The following is a 19,652-nucleotide window of genomic DNA, read 5'->3' as shown; positions in this document are numbered from 1 at the left end:
ATTTGTGCTTCTCCTCTAATCATATGTTGGAGTTGAGGTTTATCTTCTTTTTCAGGCAAAAAAACTATCTAAGATTGGCAGCAGAATCAATGACTGTATACCCGTTTTAAGGCACTTTTGTTGAGTGCCATTAAAGACTGGGGGGGGAGGGGGGAGTTGAGTGTTGTTTTTTAAGTATATGCTTTATCCAAAGATTAAATTAAAATAACTGTAAATTCTGCTCTAAACAAAATGAATAATTCATCAGTTGAAAGTATTTCAGTTTGTCTAGGGAGCAGGGACTTTGCTTTCTGGTTGAGGGTTATTTGGTTTGATTTTATGGGTCTGGTTTTTTTATTTTAACACTTGTCTGTGCTCTTGAAGCATCGTTTTGCAAAGATGTATTTAGATTAAATAAGACTAGATGGTATAGCCTATTATCCCCATTTCATAGATGGCAAAACAGAGTCAGGTGTTTCACTTGGCTTTGTGATCCAAGGCAACTTTATTCATAAGAAAATGGGTTTAGATTTCTCAAGATACTGAGGGTATAGTTTCATGATATAGCTGGGCTGAATTAACAGTTTGTCACCATCTCATCCTTAGGTGTTATCCTGTCTCATCGCCTTTCTCAATTCCTCCTCCTCAGTTTCCATGCTCCTGCCACCCTGCGTTGTGCCAGATATGTTTCTTGTCTGATTGAAATACCAGCCAATTCGGCTTGGTTCAGAAAAAATAAATCCTTTTTATTTCCCCCTGCATTTTATTGAATTGGTTCAGCTTGCTGTGCAGTGAGGGTGTGCCAGAACTGGCCCAGGGCAAATGACAGGAATGCACAACTGAGAGCACAGGGGAGGGGAAATTTAACAAAAAGATATACAAATTGTCTGTGTTGTTTTTCTCATCTGCTTGGTTTTGTTCTGATTTTGTTTGGTTTGAGTTGGATGAGTTCCTGGTTTGGTTAAAAGCATGGTCACACTGACAGTTGTGCTGGCATCATGGAAGAGGTGTATTTTGATTTTTGCCAAGGAGCAGCAATGTATTACCCTGGCATCACTGCCAAGCTCTTCGTCTAATTTGATCAGGTTGTATTCTTGTTCCCCCTTTAAAGTGGACCCAAGTTGGCGAGGAAAGTCATCTCCGTGCCAAAACCAGTCACTGTTGCATTTCCATCAGCTGCACGCTTACGCTGTAGAAGATTTAGCATCATCTACCCTCCTGAAAGAAGCACCTTCTGCAGTGGTCCCAGTGAGCCAGTGCCGGGCTGGGCCAGCAGAGCCCTGTGCATGGTTCTGGCCCTGAGTGATATCAGTCCTGACATGCGTTATTAGAAATTCTTCCGATTGTAAAAGCACTATTACTGCAGCTCTCCTGAGCGCTGGGGCTTCCACGGCTTCCCTGGGGAAAATGAGAGCTCTATTAGCTCCTGAAATTCAGTTAGGAAATTTTCTTAGTTAATTTCATCCCATTACTCTTAGTTATGTCTTCTAGCAGAACCTTAATACCAGCCCCATAGGGGATCTAAGTTTCCTGTGCAAGGCTTTGGAGGAGATTTAAGTTTTGGATTCATTGCGTTTCTCCCTTTTCAAGCTGACAACAGAGCAGGAAGTAATGTCTTTCGGCCTCTTCCATTAGGCTTATACATTGTTAGAAACAGAACATCAGTTTCTCATCAATATAACGATGTCCACCGGTTGGCTCGGGAATGCTGCTCGTCTTCCTCGGGTTTGTTTTGCAGCCTGCTGGGAGGTGAGGAGTGCTGAGAGTTATGCTCTGCTGTCCCTATGACCCTCAGATGTCATTGAACCTTTTGGTGACTCGCCGTTCTCAACTGTAAAATATCTACTACCTGCTTGGGAGACTGAGCCAAACCAAAGGAAGGATGAGCAAGGTGCTAAAAGCCTGTAACTCTTGGGTTACCAGGGAAGATTGGTGTTAGGCATTAGGAAAAACTTTTCAACTTAAGGAATGGTTGAGCACTAAGCAGGTTATCAACAGAAATTATGGAACATTCCTCAGGAGCAAATTAGCTAAAATCTGTCAGGATGGTTCTGATATACTTGATCTTAATGCAGAGGGAAACATCAGGTGACTTCTTTACATTATTTTTCAGCTCTTTCTATTCTGTCATAAGGAGTTTGTTAGCAACTTGCAGGAGGAGGTGCAACTTCATTGAGTCCTTTGAGATGTAGGAAGGGAGTGGTTTTTTTAGGATCTTTGCTGTTCATGCTTGTGAAATGCTTTGAGCTCTGTGAGTGCAGGCACTTTGCAAAGGCATTCAGTAAAGTTCACTTTATAGTTTAGACACAGGCCAGATCTTTTTATTGTCTCAAAGTTCAAGTGGTTTGGCTCAGGGTCATTGCTGTATGTCTTCATAAAATGCAAGAGCAGCCATTTTATGCTTGCTACACAGTATCTTTCGTATTTTGCATTAGATCAAGCTGTGTTCCCTCTTAGACATGCATAATATGCAAGCTTCCTATTCTAATCAGCTGTGAGCAAATCCCAGTTGTTTGGCAGATTCCACGCAGTAAAATAGAATGCAAGGATGTCTGTCCAAAGTGCTTGCCAGACTCTGGTCTCTTGAAGGATCCAGCACCTAATGAGTTATTTTTCTTTTCAGGGAGCTCAGGTGATTTTTGTATCTTTGTGTTCTCTCTCGCTCTTTTTTTAAATAATAAAAAAGAAGATCTGTGGGAGGGGCAACTCCTTGCAGCAGACTCAAGATAAATTTTTTGTATCTGCCAAGGTCAAAATAACTGAAATCAGCATTTGCAAAAAGAGCCTTGTCAATCTGACCTGCAACAGCACTGTCTGGTGCAATAAACCCCCATTTTAAGAATGGGAATTCTTCTCTAGTCCAGATATTCTCCTGCATTTTCCAGGACCAGTTGAGATACTTCAGTATTCTGTCTCCCTGCTCATGAAGGTGAGAAGCAGGATCTCATCCTGAGTCTTCTCATAGCATCAGAGCAATTGTCATACATACGGGATTGGAAATCTCTGCAAGTGCTGAGATGCTTTCAGTGAAGAAGTGAAAAGGCATGGTTGTTGCTTACTGTGCAGGCTAATGTAATTTTTGCTGGCCCCAGTAGCACCAGTGTATGGGAGGATCTGTAAGACCAAATTTACCTCTTAACCGCTCGTTTGCTTTTAAGAACATCTGCTGGCTGCTCCTGGGGTGACCCAACTCACGGACCCCGCACTTCGGAGCGTACCCCTGAATGCTTACACGTGCAACATCCAGCTGCCCTGCTTGCCTTTGCAGTGATTTCATGAGACTGTCCCCAGCATGTAAAGCTATGTTGGGGCATGGCGTAAGGAGAGGAGGTATAGAGGCAACCTTGATTCAACCTGAGTTCCTACTGGGACAACATAAGTATGACATGGCAGGTCTGAAGAGCACTGTGAACTATAGGCTGCTCAATATCTGCCTAGGTCAGCCTCGTTCAAGAGCAGCCATTTTGTCCTTGGGTGCCTTTTCCAGCTCCATCTTTTGTCCCTGGCACAAGGGCTGACTTTGTGATGTGTGCCGGTACCGCACCAGCACTGTAGAGTTCTGGCATGTGACTGAAGCTTCAAGGCTCAGCCATAACTCAGGTGGTGATGATGATGATGGTGTTTGTTATTCTTCCCACCTATCCTCTCCAGTCTGTGACTAGTTCACACATGGCTAGCAACCATGTGGCTGTGAATGAAAGCTCTTATCTCCTATCCTATTTTTTTTTTTTTAAATCCTGCTATTGCAGCTGTGGGCATTCTTATTATTCACATAAATATGTAATTCCTTCTAAATCCTGCTAAGGTCTTCAGGGTACTTCGGGAGAACTAATTATACCTAATTTCATTTTATGTGCTAAAATGTGTTTAAAAATTTGGAGGTCCCTTTTGCCTGAGTATCATGAGGAAGAATAAGAGAGAACATTGTGTTTACCTTCCTGTGATCATTCATTGATACTACTATCAATGTGCTGCTTATTTATCTCCTCTCTGAACTAAACAGTCCTTCTCTTACCTCTTCTCAGATGACAAGTCTTCCCTTGCCTCTAATAACATTCATTGTCACTCTTCTCTGGACCTTTTCTATTTCTACATTCAATTTTTAGTGACCCAGGGTAGGTGAGTAGGGACAGGAGCAGAACTGATTACCATATTTCCAGAGTGAATATTCCAGCTTACACAGACAGCTGAATCTGATTCCTATTGTTCTTTGACCTCCAGCCTAACATCTGGTTTTTGCTGATCACTTTTGTGTATTGATTGAGAGTATGTTTTCTTTGAGTAGTCCACAATGATATGTGTGTCTTTTTCCTGAACAGTTACAACTAATGTAGAACCAGTCCTGTATGTGAGGAGTTTGAAATTGTTCTTTTCTGTGTGCATTACCCTGCTTTTTGCAAAGATCGCAAATGAAGTTCAATCGTGGGAGTGTTTAGACATTTTTGAAACTCACAGCAATTATCTGCTTTATTTGTATCCAATATAAATAATTCACTTTCCAGAACATTATTTAATGTAACTGTTAATGCCAATCATTTTAGGTCACAACTTCTCTGAGCCAAGGGCTTGTATTCTGTTCATACACAGAGCCTGGTGCAGTGGGCTGTCTACAGTCACGTTGAGACCTCTAGATGCTGCTTGCTGTAAGGACAGTGTAAAAGTATAAGTCTAGTGCTGTGGATTATCTTTCTTTGAGCTTTCTTCTATGCCAACACTCGACTTTCTGTATTCCTTCATGGTATTCTTCTTCCTATGACTGTTCTGTTTAAAGTATGCAGAATCGAATAGTAACAAAAAGCTGGTATTAGTTAGCTACATCGTTATTTTCTTAGCAGTTAACTTGATTTCAGGAGGCAGGGAAAGTCATGTCATACTTCTCACAGAAACTGTGTGAACTGGGCCCAGGCACATTCAGTCTACGTTTTGTGTAGCCGTTTTATAATGACTATTCACTGTAGGCTGTCTGGAACAAAATTTCTTGATCATATTACAACCCGTGTAAAGGTGACGTGTCTTTGGATGTACCCTGGTGCAGGGGTATAACAGTTATACTCTGCTGTCTCTATGTCTGTACTGAAGGAGCTTGAGACAACGCTGGGGAGTGTACTCGCTCTTTGTGAGCAGACTCCTGGCAAGTTTAGCAGATAAGGCAGTGGCAAATGGCTCCCTGGGCAATGACAAACACGAGTGACCATAAAGCTGTGATCATTCCCCCTTTGGCTCTTTTTCAGTCTGCTTAAAGTCCTGAGAAAGAACTAGACCTGCCAAGGAGGGTCATTCCAGGTCCAAGTTCAGCTAAAAGGGATAGTCATCGCTCACAGTGAGATTTACCTGACCTGTATGTAATATTATCCATGGAATAAACCCACTTAAGTGAATTACAAAATTAACTTCTTGAGTGATCTGGAAAGCATTCGGAAGGAATTAGTAATCAGGTTGGCACCTTGTCACCTCTCGCTTTGATGCAGCCAGCTGTCAGCATGGAGTATACATGAGCACCATCCAGCTCAAAGCACTGTTGGATTTGCCCATTTTTGGTTTCTGGAAGTATGCAAAGTGTTCCTGCTGACTCTCACTGCAGCTAGTCTCTGAACAGAGTCCAAATCTACCTCAGTGAAAGGAAATTCTCTGCCATCTAGTAACAGATGTGAGGTCTTTATACAAGTAATAAACAGAGTAATTACAAGGAGAAGGGAGGGAGGAAAACTCCTAAGTAAAACTCTTAAGTATGTTGTATCATGTATTTATGGGCTCTTGGTCAGACTGTGGAGCGCTTTAAACAGACTAAAAAGAATGTTTTATCAGAGAACCATATGGGCTTTAAGCACAAAAGTCACTACCACATCCTAGATTCTTTTTTATCCTTTTTTTTTTTTTTCTTTTTTGTAGTCTGGGATAGCACAATTGACTTTTTTTTTTTTTGTTTGATTTTCCTTTGGAACATGCATAAGTTTTAATTTGTTTTGAATACTGTGCTGTTTGTGAGGAACTCTTTCAACAGAATAGAAGACATGGACCTGTTCCAAGGAGGTTTTTTAATATGACTTCCTCATAAAGAAAAAGGAATGAGAAAATAGGGCACATAAGTACAAAACATACAGAAAAAGTCATCTGATCTGTTGCTTATTGTGTACATAGGCTGGCGCTCTTTCAGTTTCTAAATGCCCCTTGATTTTCTCTTAATCACAGGAGCGTTGGACTGGGACTTGCAGTTTCATGTCCAGCTTCTCTTGTTGCAGTCAACCTTTATTATATGCTTTTCAGAAACTGATTAAATTCTCTATCTTAGAAGCAAGTGTAGCCAAGGGTACAAAAGCTCGTTGGGAGATGGCGACCCAGCAGGCTGTTATTGTTTCAGCGATGAGATATCTAAATTCCTGAGATTGTTTGTGACCCATCCTTCTTGGATCAATATTATCGTTTAACTAAAATAAATCCTTACCTCCATCTCTTGTCTCCAGTGTTGGTCCCCTTCATGTTATATCCCCATAACCTCATCTCTGCCTTGAAGTTTGCTCAGGTAAAACATGCTATTGCAAGATAGGCTTTCCATTCCTCTGTCATCCTATGATTGCTCTTTGAGATGTTCAGGTTTAAATTCATCTTTTTTGAATGCGGGAGACCAGGATTGTACATAGTCCAGGTGAGGTCTCGTGCAAGTATTTTAATGCTTTTCTTTCTGGATTGGAAATAGCTAGCATCCTCAGCTATATCAGGCTTTGCCTTTTTGGTGGTTTTGTTGCATTGTGTCTTTTGGTCGTAGTGACTTAACAGAAAACAATCTTTCCGGCTGATGATCTTCTTTGTTGTTGTTCCCAAAGTGTATGACCTTGCGTACTGCACTGTTAAATTTCTTTTTAGTTCTTGACCTTAGGATTGTCTATTACTTTTTATGGTACTCCAGTTCACTGTATTGACATGGCTTCTGACTTTGTCATCGGTATATTTCATTACCATGTTCAGACTTTGTGTCAAGATCATTAAGTGTTTTTGTTCTTAAGATACTCCATACTTGAGGAATATCACTGATAGCTGTCTTCCAAGCCATTATTTTAAATTTTCAGCCCAATTCTTAGTTATATGTTTCCTATCTACCCTGTCTCATAATTATACTGATCTTTGTCTTTGCCAAAATTATGGATAATTTCCCATTTGTAACTGTATCAAATGCTTTACTGAAGTCCAAAAATGGTAAGAATAATTTATTTTTCTAGACATAGGACATACAGTCAACAACTCCTCAGTTGCTTTTAGAGCATTACTACCAGTACTGTTTAAGTCATGCTTCCTAAAGAGACTGTCCCCAGGGAACTTGGCTATTCTGAGCTAGAGTGGCAATAACATTTAAGAGGAAGCACATGGCAAAAGACATGGTTCATGATAGGGAGCACAAATCTAGGAGTAAGGAGCTGTTGATTTTCACAACTCTGCGGCTGGTTTCTTGCATCTGTATTTCTTAACTTTGCTGTTCTTCTACCTGTAAATTCTTCTAATAATATTAAAGAATAAGATTAAAGAACACAATTTCAGAATACTTTTAAGGGGTTTATGATCTGATTATAGAAAGCACTCTTGAAATACAAAGCATGATGGGTGTTTTTTAATGAAGTAATACTTTTGAGTCCTTGGAGCTTCTTATTTCCAAGGTAACTATTCACAATTCTATAGGCAAAAAAATTATAAAAAGTTGGATAATAAACTTAGGTATTTCTTTTCCCCATGGATGGTGAATGGTCATTGAATAATCTGTAGCAAATAAATAAAAAGATGTTGCTGCTGCCAGACTTGAGAAGTAGTACTCTTCAAGGATCCACAAAGTTACCTCATTGCTTAAAACTTTCCTTAAACCTTCTCCTTTGCTATGATGTCTACAAAGAACCTCATGAAGCTGGTCTTGGCACCATAGTAGCTTAATCAACTAGCGTGCTTGCCTATGTTGATTCATTATTTCTTGTTCTCATTTGCTTATATCCATCTGTTGCATCGTATTTAGGTTGCAAGGCAGAGAATAGATTGATATTTAAAAAATAAATACCTTTTTCTGCTTTGTGTCTGTACAGCACTTAATACAATAATAGTTCTGGTCCAGATCTTGGAGGTCCTAGGCATTAGGAAAAATATATGTAATGAGCCCAAAATCAGAAGCTTTGATCCTGAGCCTCTTGACTTTAGGTGCTGGATATCCTGCAAGAATTGGCCTTATCTTGTCTTTTGAATCCTGTAGGATCCTTTCACTAGTTCAGTCAATTTTTATTTTCTGAAAATGCCGCAGCAGTGGTGGCTGTCTATGTGCTTATAAGCTGAGCTGAGCCTGGTCCAGTACTGGAGATTGAAAATAAAAACTTGCAGATCTTTGAGGGAAATGCTAGTGATTATGTTGGAAGTTGTCAGCTCATACTAAGCTTTATCACAAATCTCATGATTGGTATTTTTCCTCTCCTGGAGGCTTAGGACAAAGTGAGACTTCAAGCTTCATAGCCAGAAGGACTATAAAATTTTGAAGAACATGACCTTACTGAGGCTAAACTTGAGGGACCTTGCTGCTTACACTTGACATTCTGTACATACATTTTTTTGTGATGATCCAGTGCTGAACTTTCCATTACAGCACAATTTTGAGGCAAGGATAGGCTGTTCTTCTAGAAATACCTTACTTTAGATGAGCCGAAAACTGAGTTCTGACTCTGAGTTTTAATATTTTCTTCAGGAGAGCAGAGAATTATGTTTTTGGTTGAATAACGTAAAATCCAAGTCATACATTTTGCTATTAATTTGTGTTGCCATATAAAGCCTTGGAATCCTCTGTTGTCTGCAAGTAGTATCTCTAATAACCACAGTGTTGATTACATCTCATCAGAAAGGTGGATCATCAAGCAGCAAAACAGCCCTTATGAGTGGGTGGGCTCTTACTGAAGTGCCGGGGCTGATTTCTGCAGGGTCTCATCACTTCTTGGAGATGTTTCATCTATGGACTGACCCCACCTTAGCTTTGCTTGCCTTCTGAGAACTAGATAATCCAGAGGATTAACTCTTCCCCTGTACAAAGTTAAAAAATGTAGGTGAGAAGTTCTTTACTATGAGGATGATGAGGCACTGGAACAGGTTGCCCAGAGAGGCTGTGGATGCCCCATCCCTGGAAGTGTTCAAGGCCAGGCTGGATGGGGCTCTGAGCAACCTGGTCTAGTGGAAGGTGTCCCTGCCCATGGCAGGGGGGTTGGAACTAGGTGATCTTTAAGGTCCCTTCCAACCCAAAGCGTTCTGTGATCCTACGTTTGTTTCCCAGTTGTCTTCATAAAGGTCTTGTTTATCAATCAGTTAAGTCCAGAGGATTTAGCGCACATAAATTGAGACCTACACACTACAGGGATATTTAAATATTGCAAGTAAATGAAGGAGAACAAGAGGTACTATTATTCATGCTTAGATGCCTTGTTAGGAAGAGCTCTGAAGGTGCTGTATGCTCACACCAACTGGTTGTTGAAATATTACAGAACAATTCTCACTTTTATCATGTCTTGATGTGTTAGTTACTTGCTGGCTTCAAAAAATTCCCATCTTTTTTTTTTCCTTTTATTTTGTGAACAATTTAGTTGACTGTGTTGGTTTTGGGAGTCTGCGATGTAAGTTTAAACCTTACAAGTTTATAAAATTTTAGCCATTGTCTGCTGTCAGTGTCTTCAAGGTGCCTTAAGCAGAAAGTGCCTGTGTGTTTCAAATTGCTAAAAACTCCAAATCTTTCTACTCAGAAGAGAGCTGTTGTGTAATTTCAGAAATACTCTTATCACCAAATCCAATTACAAGGAAGAGTAAATCGCCACCTCCGATGTCTTAACTATTCTTGTTTTAATTGTTAATTATCTCGACAGTAGGGTGCTATAGATTAGGAGGCATAGATTATCTTTTGCAAGTATGAGGCTTTCAGAGCTATTATCAATTAATTCTGTTTTTAAACAAACTTTAGGATAATATTAATAGCTTGATAGGATTGTGGTGGTGCTTGAGACCACTGTCAAAATACTGAGAAAATGATTTTTAAAAAATCAGAAACTTGATGTTATAGTAGCTTTGAAGGTCATACACTTTTACGCACTCCAGTGCAAGGTGTATTTTTGGCATTTTAATCTACATTGCAGAGTAGATTCCTGCTAAGAAACATCAGTAAAATGAGTGTCTCAGAGTTTAGGCACTGATTTGTAAAACCAGAATAAAAAGTCAGCTCTATTGTATGAGGGTTTTTAATGTGTACTGAAATGACTATGCAATTTATATACACAAACACATACTGACGTGCGAAATAATTACAATTTATGTATATCTGGTGCTTTAAGTGATCTAGTCCTGTTGAGATCTCTCCTCCAGATTTGCACTTTCCATGAAAAGAAGTACAAGAATGAAACATCTCTTATAGTGAGAGACTTAAAAACTGTTCTCTCCCTAGATGGAGAGCATGGCAATATGCTGGGGTTGAAAGCTCAAGCTGGGAATGAGATGCGGATTTTTAAAGAATGAGGATTTTTACAGTTTGGTTCCAAAGCTTATTTAAAGTTATGGTAGATTCTGCATTGGATAAAATCCCAAATTTTTATGTTGGGACTGGATATGTCTGTAGGTTGAACGGAAGATCTGGGCTTAATGCCAGAATTGCTGAGAAACTACTGGTCAGTGCTGTAGAAGAGGTCAAGCTAGAGTCCTACAGTGCTTTCTTCAGTCCTTTAAATCCATAGACCTCTGAAAGCCATTAACTAAATGATACTGCTATAGGGAAAACAGTAGAAAGCTGTAGCAGTCATGTTCATCAGTGTGTTTTCTGGGTTTGAATTTTTTTTTTAAATTTGCCTTTTGCCTGGACAGAAAGTCTAGTTGAGCTGACGCTGCAGGAATGCATAGATTCAAGTTCATCTGCTTGCATCCAGAGAGCTGCAGTTCTCATCCTTGGCTGATCTCAAGTGCAAAAGTGGCTCACCAGATGTTTCCTGTAGCAACTAAACTGGTGGTTACGTTTTGCAGTCCTGGGGGAAAGAGAAGATGGTGTCTTCAGTGTAATTCTCAGCTCCATCAGAGTTTATCTGTGGAGAGGATATCTTTGAGTGTTAATTTTGCTGTCTAAAATAGGAATGACTACTATATATTGTGGGGTGAACTGTTTAGTTGACACACATGCCGTTGTTATAAAATCTGTAGAAATATAAGTAGATAAAATGGATGGTGTCATCTGTTGACCTCGCTGAAAATGGCATTAGTGATATTCTTGGCCAGTATTTACTGGGAAATAAACTAGTCATTACATTTTCCGATGAGATTACGCTTTGAATGTCGCTTCTCTGACAGTCTGTCTCATGCCACGCAGAGATAAGATCTCGGGCACAGATGACAGGCTAACTTCAGAAATATTTCCATTGATTTGACAACCTGAATAATAGTTCTGTTAAAAGCCACAAAGACTGAAACAATGACCTCTTGCTACTGAGTGATACTGCGTTGATAAATATACTAATGAGAGATAAAGTAGGTAACTATATTCGAGTGGTTTATGTAACTTGTCAGTGGAAAGCAGAGGTACAGTTCGAAGGGAAACCAGATAGGGAGCTGAAATTACAGGCAGTCTTATCGGAGACAAAAGAGCAGCTTGCGCTCTCGTGTATTTTGAGACACCAGAGGGTTTGGCAGGGAGCTCGGTCCCTGGTGGCAGCAAGATCTTCTGTTCATCAACAGGGGTCAGATGGGAGCTGGGGAAAATGGGCAGTTCTTTTTTTCCATACGTCCCTGGGCCAGTCGCCGAGCCCATCACTCAGGCTTTGCTTTTAGCATCAGTTGAAGAGGATGTGTGTGAGCTGCCATTGAAGGAACCGGTCCCAGCTGTGTGTTTCAGCCGTCTCCTGCCCGCCTCCCTTGGCTGTGCAACCGTTGCTCTTGGCACGTGTGGAAAGCTGGACCAGAGAAGCAGTCGGGCAGAAAACCTTCCCGCAAAAAGGGAACGAAGGAGAGGATAGGACCATTCCTTTCAGGCTGTGCTTAAATTGTGTTAAGCTGGACTGCAGCCTGAGTCTTGGAGAAGATGGCCTTCAGTGGAGGAGTTAGAGCCCCAGCAAGAGTGCCAGGATATTTCACTCGCGGGTGCTTCCTGCATTGATGGAAGTGGGAACCCGGAGACACAAACACAAAGTTAAGTGAGGGAGTGAACTTGCAGCACGTCTGCTGTTCTTCAATAAATATCCATCTGTGTATTCTTACCTCCCATTAATTGCAAGGTAAATTATCCTTCTTTCAGTGAGATTGCCCTGATGTACACACACCTGAATTACCTCACCTTGAGTGTGTGTAATTCTGCTGTAACAGCTGACCTGTGGTGAATTGTTAGCCTGCAACACACTTGAGCCTCTCTACTTTGAATCACTTCCACACTTTGAAGCTTTAACCATTATGTCATGCTGTAAACTTAAGCCTTTCCCCAACCTGGGATCTTTTGAGCAATTCTGCATTTTGATCTGTTTGTGTCTGACATCCAGCCCTATGAAAAAGCACCAAACCTGGCTGTCCTTCTGCTGCTCTGTAGCTTGGGTCGTTTCAAACACTTCTCTGGCAGCTGCAAAGCTGATATGAAGCAGCAAAACTTCCACTGTGGATTATCAGGAACACTACTGAGGCATTGCTTAATGCATCTGATATCTAAGCCTGGATAACAGAAGCCGTACAGCCGAGCAAGAAAAGATTGGCAGCTATTGCAGGAGTTCAGATAGGGGCACCTTGGTAAAGAGTGGGGGGGAATGCGTTTACTTCCATTACAGAGCCCGGGGCTGAGATGGATTCTCTCTCCGTCATTGTCCTAAGCACATTATCCCTGAAAGAAAGAGGGTTTCTCTGAATCTGCAATTTTTCTAGGCTTCAGTGTTATTGAAATGAAACCGCTTCAAGGATATCTACATTCTTTACCATCATATGGATTCTCATCTCATGTAAATTATTTGGCCACTTTTCATTTTAATCCTCCACTGTCATTTTCTACAAAAGAGATCATTTAGTTTCTTCATTGAAGGTATTCAGCTGACAGCTGCCCTTTGTCTAGAAAGCGGTGTGCCTTTGCAGGATTTACTTGTGCCTGCTCTTTTTCTTTTTCTTTCTCCCCCCTCCCCCCTTTAAGTTCATATTGCTTCGTATTTTTCATCTGTAGTTTTCAGGAACTTTTCAGATTGTGGTTTGTAGCTGTGAAGAGAAATTCAAACATCCCACGTTCTTTCCCTGTCCCTTAGCAAGGGTATACCTGGCTGATAAGAAACAGAACTGGAGGCAGATTAATTAATTCACTGCTTGGAAGAAGAACTGTAGTTAAAAAATTCACAGTGTGTTCACAACTTCTACATGAGCAAACCAAAACAGTCAACGATGTAGTCTTGAATTTTTTTTCCATGGCTTCCCTATCTTGAAAACTCAGTTATTCTCACCTACTTTCCAGAAATGTTGGGAGGCTTTAAATGTTTTGCTTTGTGTCACGGTATATCACCCACAAGTCCCATTAAGACCTTGAAATAAGTGATGGGAATGGAATATGATGTGTTGGTAGAGCGTGTATACAGAGAATTTGGAGGCTGAGGATGCAAATCAGCTCTTATGGTTGAGGTTGTATGTTTTTGGTTACCTGTAGCTGTGAGACCTTTTCCTTTAAGACAACTCCTGAGTATGATCTCTTCTCTGATAAAACCAGCTTGCACTCTGTCAAAGGTTAAAAGCACCATATGGTGATGGAGAAGAATATTATCAGGAGAAGTTGAGGAGAAGATACAGTTTTGGGGAGCACGAGTTGAGGGTTGGACAAGTTTATAGGCAGCTTGAATGTGGGGGGGGAAGGAGGAGGCATGTCATTAATGTGGATAAGGAATAAGCCAGCAGGTGGCTGGTTCTAAAATTACTGTGTCAACTACAGAAACCGAGTTTAACTACGCCGGTAGTGCCCTTCCAGCTCCCCTCTGGTACCCACTTAGCTTTGTGATCTCCATGAAAATGTCATATTTACCAGGAGGGCTGCCTGAAAACTTCTCAAATTTTGGGGTTTTTTTCATAAAACAGGGTTTCAGGATGAAAAGAATTTCAGATTTACAAGTGGGAATCACTTTTCTTGTAGAAACTTTTAGACGTTTACATTAAAAGATAAGAAATTTGTGTTAGAATTTAAAGAAAATGTTTCAGAATGATGAAAAACAAGTTTTGATCCAATCAAATAAAAATGTTTGTAGCTTATTCGGTTGTAAAATGTGTTAAGATAAGAATTACTGTTTCAGCAGCGAGTTTTTTCCACGTCACAAAAATGATTGGACTAGACAAAGAAAACTTCCTCGTTTGCCAGAAGAGGTGTCTTATTCATTGTACAGTTCTAAAAGTTAGCTCTATCACAGGGAGATTTCCTGTTATCCCAGAGAATTATAAACTTGAGCCCAAGTTTTGTTATTATTAGAAAATGTGAGCTTTTTCGTTGGAGTCAGCGAAAGTGTATGGCAGTCAGTGGCTTGCTAAAAGGATCGTGTTTAGTTATGTGCCAAGAGAAGTATCACTAGTGGCTCTTGTGTTGTCTTTTCTTCATTAATTGGTGTCTCAGTTTCTTGCATCGACATAAGAATGCGCAGTTCAAGTATATACCGTTTCTTAATTTCACATCTTTTGTCTTTTCTCCATAAAGTTAGGCATTGTCTAGCAGTTTTGTGACCACAGATGATCTAGATCCATAATACCACATGATATCAGGGTTTCACCTTCTGGTTTTAGTACATCACCATGTAGATCCATCAGGTTTTCTAATTTTGTGGGGTTTCTTTCGTGGTGTTTGTTCTTGACTTTTGACAAATATCTATAAACAAAATAATGTTCAGCAAAAGGAGTCCATAAAATAGCTGTTATGGCTACCAAAATTTGCTGAGTTAATTTTTGTACACATAGCGATGACCTGGATTCCTGATTAGGACTCCAGGTCATACGATATATTCATGGAAATAATAGTACAGGAGTTTTCAGCTGTGATGTCTTGATGTTCCTTTATCTCAGGGCACTTAAAAGAGGAAATAGTTCTTGGCTCTAGGCAGAGAGTGGAGTGCTCTGTTTTGTACGTGGGAGAGCTGAGACACTGTCGTGAGGCAGTTGGACTGGGATCCTGAGCTTCTGCTTCCATCACCAACTACTAGGAAAAGCATTTTCTGGTCTGTTTTCCAAGCTCTCCATTCTCCAAAAAAACCTTTGTACAGAACACGACCCCTTTGAACAGAAATTTGCAAGTTAAGATAGACACACATATCGCTTCAAAGGCTATAATAATAGAAAGGATGATATATCTGGAAGAGGAAAGAATATACCTTAAAAAATACCGTGCACAGAGACTGGGCGTATTGCTGGGAGGGGGAGGGGGGGAAAAAGAAAATCTCTTGCTGATAATTCAGGGAGCGTTCCTGCTGGTGGCAGTGCCAGAGTTGGCAGTGCTACGTACTTGAAGCTTCCCAGCAAGCAAGTGTAACGAGGTGTCCTCCTCTTCAGATCTAATGGCAAAATCTCAGCTGTTTTTTCAGAGTAAGATCGAGCATAGTGGGAATTGCAGTTACGGTCAGTCTCTCTGGATTTACTTTGTAAGAGCAACTCAGAGGTCCAGGGAAGAAGTAGTGGATGTTTACATGTAAATGTGATTGCCTCCAAAGCCTAAATTGGTAGTATAGATGTAGTCTGCCTTTCATTTAGTGAAGACGGAGCTATTTCTGTGGTTTCATTTGCTCTCTAAGCTAGCAAATCAAGTGGCAGTACATTAACAGTGCAACTAGCTGTGCTAATGTGCGATTTCTCTTAGTCAATGAGTAGCAACTTTGAAATAGGACTCCGTTTGTGGGCATAGCTGCAACTGTAAATAACACTGAACAATGGGATGAAGAAGGAGTACCTAAAATTCAAACTGAATGTTCAAAATTTGTATTTATAGTGAATTGAAATAAACTGGAAGTGAAAAGGTGAGATCTGCATTAGCACCACTTATTCAAAAGAAGGTTGGACAGAAACAGTTGCTGTATGGAACAGAATCCAGGTTTCCATAGAAAGTAACTGTGCTGGGGCCGATCCACCGAAGGAGAAATATGACTGTGGAAAATAATAATTGCCTCAATATGCCTAAATCTCCTACTACCAAATGATCTACAATTAAAGGAAGTATCTTATTTTCAAATACAGAGCGGCTGTCCAACAGCTGAACCTGCTGCTGATCAAAGTTGATCAAAGAATTCTTAGGATTATATATTACGGATAATCTACAGAAAAATATAGTAGTCCCTGCTTATGGCATGCTTATCAGAGTTCATTGAAGTAAACAGGACTTTTTGTTGTTTTTAATGCAAATCTGATAAGCTCTGTAGGATGTAAATCAGTTCATTAAAATTTGTAAGCACTTACATGAAGTAAAAGAGAAAACAGTTTAACTTTTATAGGATGTTTACTGCATATAAAGTACGATAAAATCACAATTATTCAGAAAAAAATACTGTTAAAATATGCTATACTCAATATGTTGTTCTGGGGAAGATTTAAAATTTTTAAATTGTGATTTTAAAAAAACCAACTAGTCTGACTCTAGAAATCTTACTGTATTACTCTGTAATTTTGTCTGTACAATCTTCATACCATATCTGTCTGAAGTACGCAATATTTCTTTGTGTTTGTGTGTAATATATATACAAGTATGTATGTATGTGTGTATATATTAACCCAGGGATCTAAATAAATATTGAACAGCTCCTTCATTTGTAGGATGCTGCCTCAGCTGGGGGTTTGTCAGGAAAAAAATAAGTAAATGATAATAAACAAAGGCAGAGGCATGGCCTATGATGTCTTCTGACATGATGCTTCACGTGACAGTCTTAATTCTGATACTCATAGCATTGTCTACTTTCTTGTACCTCCTAGTACAATATTCCGAATGCCAAGGTGACACTGCAAATGCTGAGATAATATTCATTTATCTGAGGCATTTGGGAAGTTTTATCCACTCTGTGTGGATATGAGTGCATGCTGATATTACCTTATGCATATAAAGGTTTACATAAAATTTACTGCGTCTGTGTTACCTCTGTAAGAGTGATGCATAAACTAGCAGTTGACACCTTTTAGTGAAGCTGCTTCGGAGCCTTCGTGCTCTGATTTCTGAAAAAAACCTTTTTTTTTTTTCCCCCCCTTGCAGTTACTTCAATGAGAATCAATATCCAGACGAGGCAAAGCGAGAAGAAATTGCAAACGCCTGTAATGCAGTTATACAAAAGCCAGGTGAGGAGCTGATCATGGTGTCCTTTCTAAAGGCAACTGCAATTCAGCAAATCTCATTTTATGGCTATTACTAACAAATGTAGCGCTCTCAACTAGTAGTAGGTTTCTTCTTGAGCATTCTATAACTCGTGTTGCTCAGAGCTGCTATACTTGGATGAACATGACAATCAATGCAGTTTTCAAACCTAAATGCCGATGTCTGCAACTTAAATTCCCACCATTTGAGATATGAAGTACAAGTTGCGCATCTGAACATTTCATTTATACAGCTTTGTAAATGGCATTGCTGAGAAAATAAACACGTCTGAAAGGTTTTCATTCTTTACGTTCAGTTATTTCAAAGTACTTATACAAGCACTCAGTAGTGATCTGAGAAGTTTATTACACTCCACGAAAGTGGGTTTTACTGGTTCCTTTTTACAGATGGGAAATCTTAGGTTCACAGACTGAGGCTTGCTGGAGATGATACAGCAGGTCCTTGGAGCAGTAAGGAGCACAGCTTTCCTGTCTTTCCGTTTTCTTTACAACTTCTAGACAGGGGTCTCATAATAGAATCTGTGTATTAACGGAGGACCTTGTATTTGGGTCAACAAGTTGCATTTTCCCTGTTCCTGGAGACATCATACTTGGGAGAGGAGCGTGAATATTCAGTGTAGTATTAGTGGACGCACCTGCCTGTGCTCAGTTTTGCTAACCAAACATTTACATAGTTTTCAGAACTTGTATTTGGGATATATTTAGATTTTATATAACCAGAATAAAAACTAATGCAAAAGACAGCTAAGGCATGGCTCCTGAACATTGGGACAGTCACAGGATAGCACAGAATCATAGAGCAATTTAGGCTGGAAGTGACCTCTGGAGATCATCTGGTCAGGCAGGACCAGCTTAGATTAGGTTGCTCAGGGCTTTACCTCGTTCAGTTTTAAATATCTCCAAAACCAGAGGTTTTCCCACCTCTGGGCCCCTGTTCTACAACGTTGAGCACTGGTATGGCAAACTACTTTTTCCTAATAACTAGTCAAAATTTCCTTTGTTGCAACTCTTACGTGTTGCCTCTTGTCTTTTTGTTGTGGAAGCAGAATGATCTAGCGGGTAGAGCACCAAGGAGGCTAGGATTTTATTCCTGGCTGTGCTGCCGGTTGGTTTAGCAACTTTGAACAAACTCCTTAAACACTATGTCTCAGGATCGCTAAAACATTGTGAGTGGTACTGATGCAAAGCATTAAGAAACAGCGTAGCTATCTATTTCCAGATCTTTCTTTCTTTCACTTGTCTCATCTCTCCTTACTTAAGTTTGCAGATTGCTGCAATTATATGAATGTTTTTTATGCTGAATAAATAAACTTTGAGAAACAGTCTGAAGCAGGGGAGTCTCATCCCCATGTAGCCTGCAGAGGACTGAGGATGCAACTACATTGAATATTTTATATAGGGTCAAGGCCAACTGAAGAGATTTCCATGCTGTCCCTGCAATGCTGAATCTGTCCAGTCTTCCCCCTTTTTATGCTGGTGATCAGAAAAACGCATTGTTTCCTGTAGCTGACTGGTGGTTGTTGGGAATTTTTTTTGCTGGTTTAAGTATAAAAATCCAGTGATCTGATTTCCAACATCCACCCCCAACCTCCCAAAAGATCTCAAGTGTCCTGGCACAATTGGGAGGGTGTCATTAGTGCTGCGGGAGCACGATGGCGGCTGGCGGTTGAGAGGAAGGAAAGCAGATTGGAGGGCATGACACAAAATTTCTTCATTCATTTTGCTGCTGAAGAAAACACGTCATTGAACTATATCCTCGCGGCACATAGTAAGAGAACTAGCCCAAGGGTATGCGATTCGCGGCAGGGCTGTGAATTGAATTTAAGTTTTTTGAATCTCAGTTTTGTGCTTGAACTAGAAAAGCAGCCCTCTGTTCTCCCACAGCTCTGGATTTAGTTGATTGAAGCTGCAAAGAAATTCCTGTATTTCAGATTAAAAAAAAAAGAAAGGCTACTTTGTTTTTAGAAAGATATTTGGCATTTAGTACCATAGCATCTGGGCACAGTACTTTGATTCACATAAAATTCACTTTATTCTCAGTTATAACAACTTTTCAGTGCTGTCTGTATTTCAGGGGTTTATCACATGTGTAAGGGTCTTTTGCCTACCTCTGGAACCCAGTGAGTAACAATGCTGTATTCCCCCCCCCCCCCGTTACTTTCATAGGAAAAAAGTTATCAGATTTGGAGCGAGTTACCTCCCTTAAAGTGTACAATTGGTTTGCCAACAGAAGAAAGGAAATCAAGAGAAGAGCCAATATCGGTAATGTATCAGAGAGCCTGCTTTCAAGGTTTAGTACGTACACCGGCTCAAGAGAGATGGGAATTACGTAAGACTGTATTAATGAAAATACTAGAGGT

The 19,652-nt window shown here is 40.2% G+C and overlaps 1 protein-coding gene across 12 annotated transcripts in view; it reads left to right on the top strand.

The window, feature by feature from the left end:
- The window catches only part of HMBOX1 (homeobox containing 1), a 112,368-nt gene that overhangs the window by 85,471 nt on the left and 7,245 nt on the right, over positions 1 to 19,652 (top strand). For all 12 annotated transcript variants that reach the window (XM_050893704.1, XM_050893695.1, XM_050893703.1 and 9 more), the window contains 2 exons: positions 17,174 to 17,256; positions 19,459 to 19,554. In XM_050893704.1, coding sequence (XP_050749661.1) covers positions 17,174 to 17,256; positions 19,459 to 19,554 — 179 coding nt within the window. The remainder of the gene's footprint in view (positions 1 to 17,173; positions 17,257 to 19,458; positions 19,555 to 19,652) is intronic.

The sequence above is a fragment of the Gymnogyps californianus genome, chromosome 3 (assembly GCF_018139145.2).
Source record: "Gymnogyps californianus isolate 813 chromosome 3, ASM1813914v2, whole genome shotgun sequence".
NCBI classification, from domain to species: Eukaryota; Metazoa; Chordata; class Aves; order Accipitriformes; family Cathartidae; genus Gymnogyps; species Gymnogyps californianus.
This window is presented reverse-complemented; position numbering and strand designations above follow the sequence as displayed.